General features: G+C 39.0%; 1 protein-coding gene across 4 annotated transcripts in view; it reads right to left on the bottom strand.

The window, feature by feature from the left end:
* The window catches only part of LOC134343857 (WD repeat-containing protein 7), a 627641-nt gene that overhangs the window by 111399 nt on the left and 496163 nt on the right, over positions 1–20079 (bottom strand). For all 4 annotated transcript variants that reach the window (XM_063042658.1, XM_063042659.1, XM_063042660.1 and 1 more), the window contains one exon: positions 5085–5202. In XM_063042658.1, the coding sequence (XP_062898728.1) occupies positions 5085–5202 (118 nt within the window). The remainder of the gene's footprint in view (positions 1–5084; positions 5203–20079) is intronic.

The following is a 20079-nucleotide window of genomic DNA, read 5'->3' as shown; positions in this document are numbered from 1 at the left end:
GTCTTCTCCGCCATTCCACCATGGTTAATTAAAAACCTATCAACCTCTGCTTTACATATACCCAATGACTTGGTCTCCACAGCCATCGATGGCAATGAGTTCCACAGATTCACTACCCTCTGACTAAAAAAATTCTTTCTCATCTCTGATATAAATGGATATCCCTCCATTCTGAAGCTGTGCCCTCTAGTCCTAAATTCCCCCACCATAGGAGACATCCTCTCCATATCCGTTCTATCTAGGCCTCTCTGAATTAGTTCCAGGCTCCTCAATATTTAATAGGTTTTAAATTCCAAAGTTCAAAGTAAATATTATTATCAAGATACATACATGCCACCATATACAACCCTGAGATTAATTTTCTTACGAGCATACTCTATAAATTGAAGAAACACAATAGAATCAATGAAAGAACACACTCAACAATATGAACAACAACCAATGTGCAAACGACAACAAACTATGTAAATACAAAAGAAAAATAAATAAGTAAGCAATAAATATTGAAAGCATCAGATGAAGAAACCTTGAAAGTGAGTCCATAAGTTGTGGCAACAGGGGTGAGTGAAGTTGAAGCTATCCCCACTGGTTCAGAAGCCTGATAGTTGAGGGCTAATAACTGTTCCTGAACATGGTTGTGTGGGTTCTGAGGCTCCTGTATGTTTTTCTGATGACAGCAGTGAGAAGAGAACATGGCCTAGGTGGTGAGGGTCCTTGATGATAGATGTGCTCAATGGTGGAGAGATTTTAGTGAGATCTCTCCTCATTCCTTTAAACTCTATGTGAGTACACACCCAGAGCCATTAAATCATCCTCATATGTTAAGCTTTTCATTCCTGGAATCAGTCTCTTGAATTTTCTCTGGACCTTCTCCAATGCCAGCACATTTTTTCCATAGATAAGGGGCCCAAAACTGCTCACATTACTGCAAGTGCAGTTTGACCAATGCTTTATAAAGCCTCAGCATTATATCCTTAACACATAGTATTTTACAGCACTGCTTAATACACCCTTTGCCTCCTTTCCCTCTGCCAGACATGATGCTGTTTCACTCAGGCCGCTGTTCAGTCTGAGTGAATGTTTGTGGTCTTCTGCTCCTGCAACCCATCCACTTTAAACTTTGACATATTTTGTGATCAGAGATACTGTTTTGCACGCTACTGTTGTAATGTATAGTTATTTGAGTTACTGTCACCTTCCTGTCAGCTTGAACCAGTCTGTCCATTCTCCCCGATCTCCCTCATTAACAAGGTGTTTTCAGCCACAGAACTGCTGCTCACCGGATGTTTTCTGTTTTTCACACCATTCTCTATAAACTCTAGATAGAGACTGTTGTGCATGAAAATTCAAGGAGATGAGATATTCAAACTACCCCATTTGGCACCAAGAATCATTCCACAGTCAAAGCCACTTAGACCACATTTTTCCCCATTCTGATGTTTGGTCAGAGCAACAATTGAACCTCTTGACCATGTTTGCATGCTTTTATACATTGAGTTGTCGCCACATGATTGGCTGATTAGATATTTGCATTAACGAGCAGCTGTACAGTGTAACTAATAATTGGCTACTGAGTGTATATTGCAGATATATTCAGGTTCCTTATACACTGGAGCTCAATAATGATAAATAAAAGTAACTGATCGCGAAAGGTGTTCATCACTTTCAAAGTCTCGGAAAATGCCAAATCAATTAGAAGAGCTGATAGGAAATTGGGATGTATTGGGATCCAGTTATAGTGATCAATCTGAAATGAACATTGCACTTGAATATGGATTGAATTAAAAGACAGCAGAAAATTGGTACACTGTGCAAGGCACCAAAGAGTTTTGTAGAATCTTGATAAACAGTTGAACAGTACTAACAATTTGAAAATTTGAACCATATGGTGTTTAAAAATCATGATGTAATACTTAGCCATACAAGGCAAGAAGCTGTACATTTTGTTAGCTCAAATTGCCAATTGGTACTGTTATATGTTCAACAACTCTGCTTACTGGCATGGAAAGAGCACTCCTTGATCTGGATTTCAGCATCTGCAGAATCTCTTAAAAGTTTGTTAATCTACTGACTTTGGACTCAGAACTGGCTTGAAGAAAGCAGTGAATTATCACCACCTGGCTTTACATCTTACTTAATTTATTTATTTAGAGATACATCATGGACAAGGCCTCTCCAGCTCAACGAGTTGCACCTCCGAGCAACCCACCTATTTAGCACACAGGACAATTTACAATGTCCATTAACCTACTAACCGGTACATCTTTGGACTGTGGGAGGAAACCAAATGGAAAACAATAGTCTAGAAATACCCATACTATCTTTTAATAATATTATAACCATGCAATGGGTTAAGCTAAAGCTATTTATGAAAGTCCATAAAGACTGAGTTTGCCAGTTGCAAGGTTCAGGGAATATTATTGTCAACAGTTAGGTTTTACATGGGTGAATTCAATTAATCTGTGCAGATTCTTACATTTGCATGTATTTCACTTGCAGCTACACTACTCCACAGTCAGCTTTTCGAAGAACATCCTACAATGCAATCAAAGGCAGGGGAGCACTGAACCTTCATGAATGGACGCTGATAATGGGACAAGAGGAAGCAGTGGGATATAGCTCTCAGGTGGTCTGAGTTAAATGGACAGTATGACCAAGAAGAGTGCCCAAAACAGGCATGTTCTCTGTACAAGCAAAGTGCAGAAACTCTCCAGGAAAGTTTCCATAAGGAATAGAACATAGACATTTCAACATAGTACAAGCCCTTTAGCCCACAATACTGTGCTAACCTTCAAACCTGCTTCAAGATTATTCTAATCCTTCCCTCCCCATTTCCCATTCTTCTATGAGATTATCTAAGAGTCTCTTAAATGTCCTTAATGTGTCTGCCTCTACCATCACCCCGGCAGTACATTCCATACACCTACCACTCTTTGCAAAAAACATATAGTCATACTTTAATGATCCCGGGGGAAATTGGTTTTCGTTACAGTTGCACTATAAATAATAAATAGTAATAAAACCATAACTAGTTAAATAGTAATATGTAAATTATGCCAGTAAATTATGAAATAAGTCCAGGACCAGCCTATTGGCTCAGGGTGTCTGACCCTCCAAGGGAGGAGTTGTAAAGTTTGATGGCCACAGGTAGGAATGACTTCCTATGACGCTCTGTGTTGCATCTCGGTGGAATGAGTTTCTGGCTGAATGTACTCCTGTGCCCACCCAGTACTTTACGTAGTGGATGAGAGACATTGAACTAGATGGCATGCAACTTAGACAGCATCCTCTTTTCAGACACCACCGTGAGAGAGTCCAGTTCCATCCCCACAACATCACTGGCCTTACGAATGAGTTTGTTGATTCTGTTGGTGTCTGCTACCCTCAGCCTGCTGCCCCAGCACACAACAGCAAACATGATCGCACTGGCTGCCACAGACTCGTAGAACTGTGACATTCCCCTATTTGTTCCCCCAAGCACCTTAAAATTATGTCCCCTTTGTATTAGCCATTTCTGTCCTGTGAAAAAGTCTCTGGCTATCCACTCGATCTATGCTTCTTCTTATTTTGTACCTCTCTATCAAGCCACCTCTCATCCTCCTCTGCTCCAAAGAGAAAAGCCCGAGCTCGCTTAACCTTTCCTCATAAGATATGCCCTCTAGTCCAAGCAGCATCTTCTGTACTCTCTCCAAAGCTTCCACATCCTTCCTATATTGAGGATCTAAATAAAATACTCCCAGTGTGATCTAACAAGAATTTTATAGAGCTGCCTCAACAGAATTCATCTTCAAGCTTTGATCAGGGCTGTTAAAAGCCTTAAGCACCTCTAGAACTGTAGATATTCAAAATGTAACTTTATTACAAATTACCTCAACAATTTTTTTAAAAGTCTTCCAAGGGAGGATCTAACTCAATTCTTGTAAACAACGTTTCACAAAGTTGTTTGGAAGAGTAGCCTTGAAGCTGTGATATTTACAGCGACATTACTTTGGCAGCTTCATTCCAATCCAACTCACCGCCATCTGCTGCCACCAACATTTCACTAGCAAATTCAATTTCAAGTTTAATTGTCATTCAACTATACATGAATACTCATGAATGACACAGTGTTACTCAGGCCCATTGTGCAAAACACAGTACCAGCACCCCATACACAGCACAAGGCACATATAAATCACAAGCACGTATAAGATACATAGCAGTAGAATACAGTCACACAGAAAAAATGTCCAAGTCCCTGAGCCATGAATGCTGCCGCAATCTGCAGTCAAACACAATGCAACTTGTCTTCTGCTTTATGAACACAAATACACGCAACTGACGCTATTTAAGAACTATTTAAGCATGGTGTAGAGTCTAATGGCCGCATACGACTGACACCAGTTAGAAACTGTTCAGCAACAGTCTCCTGTCCCTACTAAGGAACATAGTGTCCCAAATAAACGAAGGCTATTTTCTTGATCAATTTTTGACCCAAATAAGCAGCTGCCCAAATTAACTGATGGTCCAATTAACTGGAATCCACTCTATTAACTTATGTGTTGTGTATGAGTTATACATACTGTGTTGTGCACCTTGTGTACGGTTAAAATGACAATAAACAAACTTGAGTAATGAAACAGATGGAGAATGAAATGATAAATATTTATGCATTAGAAATTTTAAAAAGTGAAGAATTATTTTTTTAAGTCAGGAATTATTCTCAAAAGCCTGCTGTTTATTTTCTACTCTTCGAAGAGAACCTTGAGTGCTTTTTCCTTTTCATCAGCTTTATGTTCAGAACACTTACCTACAGGTTCAGTGTGTGCTGTTTGCTTTAGTATGTGATTCATTTTCTTTGCTCCAAACCATAAACACAAATACAAAACAGAAATCCAAGATACCTGTGTCAGCGTGATCTTGTTTCATATTCTATTTGGTGAGTAAAGTAATCTTAAGAAATTCTTAAAGCTAACATAATTTTTTCTCTCAGCCAAGCATATTGTTAGGTAAAATAAATTAAACATGATTCTCCCAGACACCTTGAAGGTTTGCCACTGAAGAGAGAATATAAGAACTGCTTAGGACACAGCAGAATGACTCACCTCACGTGCAATGGTAGTGATGAAGGCTGGTGGTCTGGCTGTAGCAATGAGTGACAGGGCGTGACGCGCTGAACGGGCGGAGTCAGCTGCCGGGGTGAGTGGCAGTCCCACTGTGATGCTAAGCAGGATCAAACAGGAGCGAAGAAGGGAAAAGACACATTGAGAATCACAGACTGAAAAGATCATTAGTTCATAATGCACTTTCAAGTCAATGGAATCTAACTTTGAAAATAGTGCAGTACAACAATGGAGTTTGATTAAGATCTGTGGGTCCCTGGTTCACCTACAAAGTTAAAATTATACATTACTAAATGCAGGACTCTGCTTATCAAAAAGCAAATCAGTAATAAATTAGTGTATTGTATTAGTGAATATCCAGCCGAATTCTTAGAACCTGAATAGTTGTTTTATATTTATTTGGAGATACAGTACGAATCAGGCCTTTCTGGCCCATCGATCCGAGCTGCCTGGCAACCCACTGAATGAACCCTAACCTAATCACAGGACAATTTGTAATGACCAATTAACCTACTAACCACTATGTCTTTGGACTGTGGGAGCACCTGGAGGAAACCCACGCAGACACAGGAAGGAACTTACCAACTCCTTACAGAGGACACTGGAATTGAACTCAGACACTCCAAGCTGTACTTGCATCATGCTAACTTCTACTTTGGTGGCCCCAAAATTTATTTAAAATAGGTAAATATTTTAGATTAATACAGAATGCTTTTTTCCTCAACTGTGTTACAATAACATTTGTTAATAATACAATCTTTTTGCAGTTTAAACAGAAATAAATGATAACAAAACCCTTTGTTTTAATAAAATTATTTCATTAATACAACCATTATCACACACACATCAAGTGTGTCCTAATACTGAACGCAACTTGTATCTTATTACAGTACTTAAGAATCACCAATTGAGATCCAATGTATTTGTGACAGGGGTAAATTATCCCTCCTCACACTTCTCATCTTGGGTGGAGTCTATGGTGAGATTGACCACAACGATGCTTCCAGACGTCTTTTCACTTCTGACCAACTTGGTAGGATTCTGCTTCTGAAGGCATGGTTCCATGGTACTAATATTACTGGTACAACTACAATTGTAGCTACAATATTCTACAATTACTTTCTTCACTATCAATAGCTTTTAATTTTGTGTTACCTGCAAACTTACTGATCAAGTCTTGTGCAATCACATTCAAATCATTTATATAAGTAACAAATAACAAGGGTCCCAACACCAACCCTTGCGACATACCACTGGCCTCCATTTCAAGAAACAACCTTCAACTGCCACCCTCTGCTTCCAAACTCTGAGCCAATTTGTTTGCTATGGATTCTATAGCAAGAGGTAGGAACTCTTCCCAGCCCAGCCTACCACACGCTGGGTATGTCATCTTCCTCAGATCTCTAAATGCCTTACCCCTAAATCAAAATGTCTCAGGCTACTACTTAAAGAAATGTATTTTTTTCAGCTTGATTAATCAGCAGCAAGTATTTTATTCAGTGACTCGGATGACAAATTACAAATTACATCATAGTACAAATTCTCCAAAAAAATCTTCAGGAGATTTTTATGAACATAGTTGATATTGGCACTCAACACTGCAAGTTTGTCAATTCACTTGTCACAACGGTACCAGTAGCTCCTAACATTCACAAGGATTGATGGGTGGAACAACAGGACTGGGAACTCTGTCTAAGAATCAAACCCTCCCACATCTCAAACACATTGTGGACACTTTCAATTCCTAATAATAATGCTCCAGTCCTTAAAAAACTTCAAATGAAATGCAAGCAGATCTCCTCATGAACATAAACATGAACTCCATCTTTAATCATGTGTGCCATACCTTGTGAAAAAACATCACCATTAATACCACAAGGCTGTGTACTTAGCTCCTGCTCGTTTAACACACAGCTTCAATTCTATATTTCCAGATATGGAAAAACAACAAATTTCACAACGTAGGCTGGTGATATTAAACCTGATTCTGATTTGTAGGCTGAATCAAAGGTGGTGATGAAACAGCATATAGGAGGGAGATTGAAATTCTGGCTGAGTTGTGCAACAACCTCTTATTCAATGTCAGCAAGGCCAAGGAGCTGATTATTGACTTCAGGAGAAGGAAACCAGAGGTCCATGAGCCAGTCCTCATCGGAGGATCAGAGGTGGAGAGGGTTAGCAACTTTAAATTCCTCAGTGTTATTATTTCAGAACACGTAAGTGCAATTACAAAGAAAGCATGGCACCTCCTCTACTTCCTCAGGGTAGTGGACGGTATACTGACAGGCTGCATCACAGCCTGGTGTGGAAATACCAATACCCTTGAATGGAAAATCCAACTAAAAGTAGTAGACACGCCCCATCCATCATGAATAAAAGCCTCCCCACCACTGAGCACATCTACACGAAATGCTGTCGCAGTAAAGCAGCACTGAACATCAGGGACCCCCACTACCCAGGACATGTTTTCTTCTCACTGCTGCCATTAGGAAGAAGGTACAGAAACCTTAGGTTTACACCACCAGGTTCAGGAACAGTTATTATTTCTCAACCATCAGGCTGCTGAATCAAAGGGGATAACTTCACTCAACTTCACTTGCCCCCCCATTGAACTGCTCCCACAACCAATGGACTCACTTTCTTCATCTCATGTTCTTGACATTTATTGATGATTTTTTATTATTATTATTGTTATTTCTTTCTTTTTGTATTTGCACGGTTTGCTGTCTTTTCTGCACTGGTTGAACACCCAAGTTAGTGCAATCTTTTATTGATTCTGCTATAGTTATTATTCTATGGATTGAGTATGCCCGCAAAGAAATGAATCTCAGGGTTGTAAATGGTGACATATACGTAGTTTGCTAATAAATTTACTTTGAACATTATAAATTATAGTAATTTCAGTCAAATTAAGAATCAGGGCCTTTTCTTGAAAGAAAGGTCACTTCCACCCATGTTAAAAATAAGATTTAAAAATATTGGACTTGTTCATAATAGTGAAAGAAAGTGATCATGTACATGACAAATAACCTGCATCCAGCCCAGTAACATGCAGTACGGCACAATAATTGATTAGCTGAAGGAGACCATTGCATAAAACAGAATTAATGAGCTATCATTTAAAGTCCAACAAGTAAAAATCTAGCATTTACAAGGACTTTTAATGACCATGATGGAGTACATTTCAGAATTACTGCATCTTTAATACATTTCTGAGGTACATCTCGGGAAAAAAACATTAAGAAAATAATTTGCACGATGTATTCTTTTAAAGACAGAGAGATGAAGAGTGTCCCCCTTATTCTTAACGGAAGCTAACAAAACTCTGATTAGCCACATGTGTAGGCAGTTCCACGCAGCACGCTTAATGCAGTGGATTCTAGGGGGATTATCCCTAATGCTGTGGCAGGGCAGGGTGCTGAATTTCGTTTCAGTCAATGCACATAAACTGATGAACACAGCCTGCTGTTTTTCTAGTCAATAAATGCGAATTGAAATTAAAAAAAAGCCACGAGCTCAACATAAAAGCTCTCTTGTGAAGCATGCTTAACATCGCAGACAGAAGCAAGGCAGCTGCATGCTTTTATTGTGTACATGGTAAATCAGGCACAAAGGGAACAGCACAGCAGGCCAGCAAGAGGGCAAGGCGCACGCTTCATAATACATCTGCTATTCCAATGGCTTCCCCGTAGCCTCTCTCTCATACGGTAAGCTTCCAGGATGTAATACATCATTTTCTATCTAAATCTAGTTACAAATTAATAAGAAAAACATTTCCAAGTATTTTACAAGTTCTAAGACAAAAAAAAGTATTGGATCCCTGCAAGGTGTTTAGTAATATATTTGTTTCCTGATGCTTTACATACACAGGAAACATTATCACCTTAAGGATATTTATAAAATTGATCAAATAATGATGTTTCCAGTCAGTAAAGAAACTGCTAGAAATAGATTACTTTCCATGCAGTAAGGTGAAGGAGGAAAAGACAGAGTACACAGATTGCACTTTCAAACTTCAAATTTTTTCAATTTCACAGGTGTGTTCTCAGCAGACACAATAGTTGAATCCAAGTTTTTCAAAGGAAGGTTTTGTTTTAAAATAGAGAAATGTATACAAAATAAAAGTGCTAGATAAGATTAAACATGCAATTGTTTATGGGCTATGCAAGAATATAGTGACACAAGTATTCTGCAGATGCTGGAAATCCAGAGCAACACACACAAAATACTGGAGGAACTCAGCAGGTCAGGCAGATTTAAGGGGAGGAATAAACAGTCAAGGTTTCAGGCTGAGTCCCTTCATCAGGACTGCAAGAATATCTTTGCTATTTATTTATCCGCATTTGCAGTTTGTTGGCCATCGATCCTGTTTACAGCTACTGTTCAATAGATTTTCTAAGTATGTCCACAGAAAAAGAATCTCAGAGTTGCAAGTGGTGACATCTGTGTACTCTGATAATAGATTTTACTTTGACTTTACTTTCGCTGAGGCACAAACAAGGAATTGTATTTGGTAGGATAAGAATGGTAGGGAAATGGATAAGGACATTGAAATTGGAATTGGATTATTATTGTCACATGCACTGAGAAAAAAATGTGTAGTAATAATAAATTAAACAAACTTTTGACATCAATTGTGTTTTACTAGGGCAGCATAGTAGCATAGTAGTTAGCATAATAACTTACAGTTAGAGTGACCTGGGTTCATTTCCCACCGCTGTCTGTAAGGGGTTTGTATGTACCCCTCTGTGACTACGTGGGTTTTCTCCCACAGTCCAAAGACGTACCAGAAGTAGGTTAATTGGTCATTGTAAATTGTGCCATGATTAGGTTAGGGTTAAATCTGGGGTTGCTGGACGGTATGGCTCAAAGGGCCAATTCTGTGCTATATCTCAATAAATAAATAGAATTATTATTACTGTGTTCTTTATTTCATGTTAATCTTTTTCTACCTCAGATCTGCAGTAACAATTATTTTGTTCTCCTTTACACTTGTGTACTAGAAATGACATCAAACAACCTTGAACCTTGAATTAATGGAGTTGATGCATTTTGAGAGACAGCTCAACAGCACCAAACCACAATGCCTAAATACTATAATGGACTGGAATTTCCAGCAGTGACAATGGTAAAGCTACCATTACTGTGTAAAATGAAAAGCAATCTCTGATAAATGAGGAAATCAGTGATATCCTGCTCACCCACAGGCTGTGGTGTGGCTTTTTTTTTCAGATGTAAAATCAAAAATCTGACACAAGCTTCAACTTGTCACATACCATCTTCACTGCTGGTGTGCATGTGTGTGTTGGACCTTGTTGAATAATGTGTAACTGAGTGTATAACTGTGTACTAAATTCTAACTAAAGCTGGATAGCTTCTTTGGTGCTGAAACACTAATTTTATAAACATAGATAATTATTCCCTCAAAGATTAAAAGTTCCAAAATATACCATCTACCATGAACGCTGCCTGGGCAGGGCAAAAAGCATTATCAAGGATGCATCTCACCCTAACCATGGACTTTTTACTCTCCTCCCATCCGGTAGGCGCTACAGGAGCCTCCGCTCCCGCACCAGCAGGCACAGGAAGAGCTTCTTCCCTGAGGCTGTGACCCTGCTGAACCTCACATCACAGCGCTGAGCAGTATTGCACCCATATTGTACTGTCTCAGTACTTATATATTTGTGTGCTGTAGCACTTACTTTTTATTCGCAGTTATTTTATAAATAACACTATTCTTTGCATTTCTGGTCAGATGCTAACTGCATTTCATTGGCTTTGTATCTGTACTCGGCACAATGCCAGTAAGGTTGAATCTAATCTAATCTAATCTAATCTAATCTAATATTTTAATTTCTGATATTTTATGTTTCATCCTAATCCCATGTATATGCTCCAATTATTATTTCGCTTCTATAAAACAGGTAATGTGTATTAAGATTGATATTTTTCATTTTGTTTTACTCTGTACTACTTCAATACACTGTTAATGATCTGATCTGTATGAACACTACACAAGACATTGTGTTCACTTTATCTTGGTACAAGTGATAATAATGAACCACTGTAGCACTGTACAGGCCACTTGGCCCACAATGTTGTGCCGACCCATTAGCTTACTCCAAGATCGATCTAACCCTTATCTTCCCCATAGTCCTCTATTTCCCTATCATCCATTTGCCTATCTAAGAGTCCCTTAAATGTCCCTAGTGTATCGGCCTCTACCACCACCCTTGGAAGAGCATTTGAAACACTCACCACTCTGTGTAAAAACCATACCTCTGACATCCTTCTCTACTTTCCTCCAAAGACTTAAAATGATGCCCCCTTGTACAGGTATTAGTCATTTCCACACTGGGAAAAAGACTCTGGCCATCCACTCTGTCTATGCCTCTTATCATCTTGCATACCTCATAATCACAGAGGAGAGAGATGGTGTGGTAAAAGGCCAAGAAGATTAAGGAGTGGAGTTTTTGATGCTAAAATTGAAAGGGTAAGGAGGCTTTGGAGCAGCACAGTAATATAGCAGTTAGCTTAATGCTATTACACCACCAGCCACCTGTGTTTAATTCCTGTTGCTGTATTCCAGTCAAGATGCTGCCAGTGAACAACAATTCCTTGGGCAATAACTTCCAGAGAGTCAATCATTTAAACTTTTCTACGTCTCCTACTTATTCTTTTCACCTTAATTTTCTTTTTGAAACTGTAGGAGCCTGTGACTTACAGTCTGTAGTTCGATCGAGTAAGCCAGCACCCTGCTGTCCCTGAGAAAACTCCAGGGCAGAAATGTGAGCATGAGCTACCAAGAGGAGGAACTCAGAGAAGAGATGAAGGGCCATGATAAACTACATTTCTCACTGATTGAAGCATAGAGGAAAATTGAAATGTTGAGGCAAATGCAGAGGAGAGCAAGCAGTGGATGGCTGCTGGTTCGAGTCATGCCCTCAAAGGAGCCGTTGGGTCCCAATGCTCTCGGAAATGTTTTCGAAGTTCAAAGATTTATGTTTTCGACTGTAGTTCAAACTAACTGCAGTTGAAATTGGTCTTTTTCAGTTCTGTGTTGTTTTTTGTGTTCCCACCCTTTTTTTTATTGCTGATTGGTGGGCTGGAGGTCTGGGTAATCTGTTAGTTTTTTGCGAGGCAGGGTGGGGGTGTTTGGAGTTTGCAAGTTTTTGTTTCTTTGCCTTTTCATGTGGGGGGAATTGATTTCTTTCTTTCAAATATGATTTTCTGTATTCTATGGCTATCTGGAGAAGACCAATTTCAGAGTTGTATTCTGCATACATATTTTGATAATAAAATAAACCTTTAAACCTTTGACCTTTTTGAGCCTTTGTAAAGAGTTGCAAGTTCTCCCTGTGACCATGTGGGAGCTCTGGTTTCTTTCCACATTGTATGGGTTGGTAGGTTAACTGATCATGTAGGTGTATTTGGGCAGAATAGGTTCATAGGGCAGAAGGGCCTGTTAATGTGCTGTATCTATAAATAAAATAAAATGAAATTCTTCCAATTTCTAAAAATTCTTAAACAATATGAGTTAACAATGAGCAGAAGAATACAGCATTACCTGCTTTTAAGAGGAAGACCTTGATATTTCACATGACTTTGTCACGCATGACTTAGGAGGTCACCCTCACTTGAAGAATAAATCTGAATTCCAAAAGTTCATTGGGTACCGTCTATATATACATCACATTTTAAATAAATTACAGCATTAACTATTATAGCTGCCGCCTCAAGTGATATATGCAGAATTTATCTTTCATGTGAGGCTGTTAATTTTACAGATACTTCAGATCAGCAACGAGAGGAAAATAATTAAGAATGACTTCATCTTAACCCATCTTATGATTATATTCATTAAATATATGGGCTTCCCTCCTAATAATAGCCTTCATTTACCAGATAGATTTTGCAGTTTTTTTTTAATTGTATTGTAGAGCTACACTTCATTCTGGTACTCCAGCTCTACAATCAAAGAGCCTTAAGACTTTATTAAATAAGTTGCTAAATTAAAAAATAATATTAGTTTCCAGAATATATTTTCCCAAATATAGGTTTACAGTTTATTTTATTTCATTTTCCCCTCCTTCTTACCATCTATCCTTCATAATTTATTTTATTCTATTTCATTTATTTCTGTGAAACTTATTTCTGACTCTACTCCTGACTGCTTCATGCGGTGCCACAGTAATGACCGCATAAAACAATGATGTGGAAATAGACGTTCAAAATTTTTATTAATGGTTAACAAACCAATTTTTAAATGGAAGTATTTACTTAACTACTGAATATCAAAATAAAACAGTAATGGCCAAATACTTATACAAACCAAGGGAAGATAATGCTTTTATCTGTGTTAATCATTTTATATGAAGTACAAAGAACGCAGAGTGGAGTAATAAGCCATTTGCTACAAATAATTACTGTATGCTCAGAATCAGATTAAGAACCAGGTTTAATATCACTGGCATTTATTGTGAAACTTGTTGTTTTGTGGCAAAAGTACAGTGTAATAAATAAAAATAACTAAATTACAATAAGATATACAGTACTGTGCAAAAGTCTTAGGCACACATATACAGTATATAGATAGGGTGATTAAGACTTTTGCACTGTACTGTATTTGTCAATGTCGGGCAGAGAGTGAGCTTGTAAATCTAGCAGGAGCAAAGGATGTTGGGAATGGTGAGGATGGAGCATAGCGGGAGGGGTGTGGGAAGAAATGCCAGGGCTGGGGGTGGCATGGGTGCAGACACACCCAGCCCCCTGAGACATCAGGCAAGGTCCTTTGATTCCAAACAAATAATTTATTGATCATTACAGAATTTCTCTCTGGTGTTTTCCGTTCTCTCCTCTCTCCCTTCCCCTTTCCCAACCATGATTTCCCTCTCCTTGCCCCCTTCCCATTCTCAGTCCACAACAGATTTCCATATCAGAATCAGGTTTGTCATTACTCACAAATGTCATGATTTTTTTCTGCAGCAGCATTACAACGCAAAACATAAAATTACTGCAGCACCGTGCAAAAGTCTTAGCCTCTTGAGCTCTCTCTTTCTCTCCGTAGCACTGTACTGGGTAATTGGGTCCTTAATGACAAATGTCACCTTTTTGAGGCATCGACTTCTGAAGAGGTTAGTTTATTCTCCACAAAAGGATCCTCCTGTCCCCATCATGTAACTCTAAAAGTTGCCTTCTTCATTCACTAGTCATGTATCGAGGGTAGCAGGCTTAAGTCATGAAATAAGAACACAAACACTAGGAACAACTGGACACTTGACAATCTTTTGAATCTGAAATTTTTTCACAAACCTCTATTTGAAGACATTTCTACTTTTTCCAAAGTATCCTCCCCCTTATCCTGAAGTCGTAATCTCTGCCCCACTGTCATCCAATTTTAGACTGTCCATCAAGGGCAACTATCTCCTTGTATCCGGTCTGACATGTAATGCAAGACCTTTTTCAAGTTTTAATGTTTTTAACATTAGGGACTTTTAAGAGACATTCCCAGGGCTGAAGTGGTTGCCACAAGAGCACACAGGTTTAAGGTGCTGGGGAGTAGGTACAGAGGAGATGTCAGGGGTAAGTTTTTTACTCAGTGAGTGGTGAGTGTGTGGAATGGGCTGCCGGCAACGTTGGTGGAGGCAGATACGATAGGATCTTTTAAAGAGACTTTTGGATAGGTACATGGAGCTTAGAAAAATAGAGGGCTATGGGGAAGTCTAGTAATTTCTAAGGTAAGGACATGTTCAGCACAACTTTGTGGACTGAAGGGCCTGTATTGTGCTGTAGGTTTTCGATGTTTCTATCAGGATGAATGTAGGAATATGGACATCAAAGGACCTGCTTGTGTGCTATATGCAATATTAGATCTCCTATTAGGAAACAAGTTAGGACAGGTGATGGATGTGTGCAGGGGAACACTTTGGTTCCAGTGATCATAATGCCATTAGTTTCAACTTGATTATGGATAAAGATAGATCTGGTCCTCGAGTTGCGGTTCTAAACTGGAAAAAGACCAAATTTGAAGAAATGAGAAAGGATCTAAAAAGCGTGGATTGGGTCAGGTTGTTCTCCAGCAAGGATGTGATTGGTAAGTGGGAAGTCTTCAAAGGAGAAATTTTGAGAATGCAGAGTTTGTATGTTCCTCTCAGGATTAAAGGCAAAGTAAATAAGAATAAGGAATCTTGGTTCTCAAGGGATATTGGAACTCTGATAAAGAAGGAGAGAGAGATGTATGACATGTACAGGAAACAGGGAGCAAATAAGGTGCTTAAAGTGCAAAAAAACTTAAGAAAGAAATCAGGAGGGCTAAAAGAAGAAATGGGGTTGCTTTGGCACTCAAGGTGAAGGATAAACCAAAGAGCTTCTACGTGTATATTAAGAGCAAAAGGATAGTAAGTGATAAAATTGGTCCTCTTGAAGATCAGAGTGGTTGGCTATGTATGGAACCAAAAGAAATGGGGGAGATCTTAAATGGGGTTTTTTGCGTCTGTATTTAATAAGGAAACTGGCATGGAGTCTATGGAAATAAGGCAAACAAGTAGTGAGGTCATGGAACCTATACAAATTGAAGAGGAGGAGGTGCTTGCTATCTTGAGGCAAATCAGAGTAGATAAATCCCTAGGACCTGACAGGGTATTCCCTTGAACCTTGAAGGAGACTAGTGTTGAAAGTGCAGGGGCCCTGGCAGGTATATTTAAAATGTCAGTATCTATGGGTGAGGTGCTGGAGGATTGGAGGATAGATCATGTTGTTCCATTATTTAAAAAAGGCTCTAAAAGTAATCCAGGAAATTATAGGCCAGTAAGTTTGACGTCGGTAGTAGGTAAATTATTAGAAGGAGTACTAAGAGATAGGTTCTACAAGTATTTGGATAGACAGGGGCTTATTAGGGAGAGTTAACATGGCTTTGTGCGTGGTAGGTCGTGTTTGACCAATCTGTTGGAGTTTTTCAAGGAAGTTATCAGGAAAGTGGATGAAGGGAAGGTGGTGGATGTTGTCTACATGGACTTCAGTCAGGCCTTTGACAATGTCCCACATGGGAGGTTAGTTAGGAAGATTCAGTCGCTAGGTATACATGGAGAGGTAGTAAATTGGATTAGACATTGACTCAATGGAAGAAGCCAGAGAGTGGTAGTGGAGGATTGCTTCTCTGAGTGGAGGCCTGTGACTAGTGGTGTGCCACAGGGATCAGTGCTGGGTCCATTGTTATTTGTCATCTATATCAATGATCTGGATGATAATGTGGTAAATTGGATCAGCAAATTTGCTGATGATACAAAGATTGGAGATGTAGTGGACAGTGAGGAAGGTTTTCAAAGCTTGCAGAGGGATTTGGACCAGCTGGAAAAATGGGCTGAAAAATGGCAGATGGAGTTTAATACAGACAAGTGTGAGGTATTGCATTTTGGAAGGACAAACCAAGGTAGAACATACAAGGTAAATGGTAAGGCACTGAGGAGTGCAGTAGAACAGGGGGATCTGGGAATACAGATACAAAATTCCCTAAAAGGGGTGTCACAGGTAGATAGGGTCGTAAAGAGAGCCTTTATAAATCAAAGTATTGAGTATAAGAGTTGGAATGTTATGGTGAGGTTGTATAAGGCACTGGTGAGGCCGAATTTGGAGTATTCTGCACAGTTTTGGTCACCAAATTACAGGAAGGATATTAATAAGGTTGAAAGAGTGCAGAGAAGGTTTACAAGGATGTTGCCGGGACTTGAGAAACTGAGTTACAGAGAAAGGTTGAATAGGTTAGGACTTAATTCCCTGGAGCGTAGAAAAATGAGGGGAGATTTGATAGAGGTATATAAAATTATGATGGGTATAGATAAGAGTGAATGCAAGCAGGCTTTTTCTACTGAGGCTAGGGGAGAAAAAAAAACAGAGGACATGGGTTAAGGGTGAAGAGGGAAAAGTTTAAAGGGAACATGGGGGGGTACGGCTTCTTCACACAGAGAGTGGTGGAAGTGTGGAATGAGCTGCCAAATGAAGTGGTAAATGCAGGCTCACTTTTAACATTTAAGAAAAACTTGGACGGGTACATGGATGAGAGGTGTATGGAGGGATATGGTCCAGGTGCAGGTCAGTGGGATTAGGCAGAAAAATGGTTCGGCACAGCCAAGAAGGGCCGAAAGGCCTGTTTCTGTGCTGTAATGTTCTATGGTTCTATGGTCACACACCACCAAGTTCAAGAACAGTTATTGCCCTACAACCATCAGGTTCCTGAACTAGTGTGGATAACTTCACTCACCTCAGTTTTGAACTGATTACCGAACACAACCTATGGACTCATTTTCAAGGACTCAACAATTTATTTATTTATTTATTTTTGCATTTGCACTGTTTGCCTTCATTTACACATTGGTTGCTTGTCAGTCATTGTGTGTAGTTTTTCATTGATTCTATTGTATTCTTTGTCCTACTGTGAATGCCTGCCAGAAAATAAATCTCAGGGTAGTCCTTTGACTTTGAACATTATGTTGCATCTGCTATGTTGTTGCTCAATCCCCTTGCTTTAACGCCCCGTTATATTCTCCTCTCAACTGACTCTGCATAGTCAGTCAATTGGGAGGAGAATATAAAGGGACATTTTCCTCCCTCAGCTAAACTGTTGTTATGGAGGGTGGGTAGAAGGTACAACTTCAGGTACAGCGAGCCAACATTAGATTTGTTTCCCTTTTTTTTCCTATCCATAATCAATTCTTAATCCATATTAGTATATTACCCTAACTCTGTGTACTCTAACCTTGTAATATAGTGGAAAATCACCAAATTGTCACAGAGAAAAAAAATTACCTAATACTACCGAAAGCTTGATGAAGTAGATGGAAAACACATCTCATTATAAGACTATGAGACAAAGATGCATAAATAGGCTATTCGGTCTATCAAGCTTGCTCTTGCCATTCCATTTATTATCCCTCTCAATCCCATTCTCCTGCTTTCTCCCAGCAGTCTTTGACAACCTTACCAATCAAAAACTTATTAACCTCCCCTTTAAATATACCCAATGTCAGTGGCCATAAATTCTTTAGATTCATCACCCTCTCCCTACAGAAATTCCTGCTCATCTCTGTTCTAAAGGAATGTTCTATTCTGAGGCTGTGCCCTCTGGTCCCAGACTCCACCGCTATAGGAAACATCCTCTCCACGTCCACTCTATCTGGGCCTTTCAATACTGAATAGGTTTCAAAGAGATCCCCCTTCATTCTTCTAAACTCCAGTGAGTATAGGCCCAGAGCCATCAATCGCTCCTCGTTCCTAAACCCTTTCATTTCTGGGATTATACAATATTAGAAGCATTCAGTTCTTGAATAATCATTTATTTTCTTCTCTCCACTACTCTTATTGATTGGCGCATTTAATAATTTCAAAGAAAATCAAGTGTTTCCAATGCAGAAGTTCAGTTATTCCTCTGGTCAGTAAATGCATGAGACCAGGATTTTAACAGGAAAAGCTGCAAAAACTGGTGAATTGACTGAGCTAACTGCCAAGTGAAATGCTTGCATTCTGATGTGAAATAATAATGTGGTAATATGCAGTAGAGTGGTTTAAATCTAGAGTTCTGCTGACACTGCTAAACCATTCTTGCTCTGCACAACTGCTTAATTTAATTATACTTGCATAATGTGTCACATTTCCCAATTAGAAAAATTTACACACTTAAAGTATTCTATATATCCACAAAGAAAAAGGCACCAGATATTCCCCACTGTGCATTATTCCCAAGTAACACTCGATAGATGTATTCCACAACAATCTAATGAAAAGTAATTACTTTATTGTTTCCTGATGTGGGATATCCATTTTCATTGATGATACTGCAAACTTCAATTCTGTGCAGTCCTCACCTTCTGGGCAGTAAAGCCAAATTTTAAATAAACAAAACCATCAATGTCATGCAATTTTTGTGATAAGAATTTTTTTCCATAAGAATACAAAGAGTGATAGGGCAACAAAGGATCAAAAGAGGCTCAAAGTGCAAAGTATACTTATTATTAAAGTATGTATATATCACCATATACAACCTTGAGACTCATTTTCTTGTGGGCGTTCACATTAGAACAAAGAAGTACAAGAAAATCAGTGAAAAATTACACACAAAGACCAATGAGCAAAGGAAGACAAACAGTGCTAATAAAAAAAATTAAATAAGTAAATAATATTGAGAACATGAGTCCAAAGGTTGTTGGATCAGTTCAAAGCTCCAGTAAGTGAAGTTATCCACAACTCTGAATGGATATCCCATTCTGACGTGTCAGTCCATGGTCTCCTCTAGTGCCAAAATGAGGTCACCCTCAGGATGGAGGAGCAACACCTTATATTCCATCTGGGTAGCCTCTAATCTCATGGCATGAATATCGATTTTTCCTTTCAGTAAACAAAGCTTCCCACTCCACCCTGCTTCTGTTCTCCACTCTGACCTTTTACCTATTCTCATCTGCCTATTACTTCCCTGTGTTCCCTCCTGCTTCCCCTTTTCCTATGGTCCATTCTCCTCTCCTATCAGATTCCTTCTCCTCTAGCTTTCATCTTTCGCACCTACCTGGCTTCACCTATCGCCTTCCACCTAGCCTCCTTCTCAGCCCTGATGAAAGGTCTCAGCCTGAAACATCACTATCTATTAATTTCCATTGATGCTGCCTGACTTGTTGAGTTCCTCCAGCATTTGCCGTGTGTTACAGAGATGATTATTTCTTCTTTTTCTTGTTGTTTTTTGTATTTGTAGTTTGTTTTTTTTTACACATTGGTTGTTGTCTGCTGTGGTCTTTCATTGATTATATTGTGATTCTTGTATACACTGGGATTGGCTACATGAAAATGAATCTCAGGGGTGTATATATGTACTTTGATAATAAATTTATTTTAAATTTTGAACTTCTGAACACAGTAACTATAGGGTAATTATTTTAACTTCATGACAGGCAATTTTTGTTCTTCATTCATTCAGAGGGTTTGGAATTCCTGGCAA

This window comes from Mobula hypostoma, chromosome 3 (assembly GCF_963921235.1).
Source record: "Mobula hypostoma chromosome 3, sMobHyp1.1, whole genome shotgun sequence".
NCBI classification, from domain to species: Eukaryota; Metazoa; Chordata; class Chondrichthyes; order Myliobatiformes; family Myliobatidae; genus Mobula; species Mobula hypostoma.
Note: the sequence above shows the minus strand (reverse complement) of the source record. Positions and strands in the feature narration are given on the sequence as shown.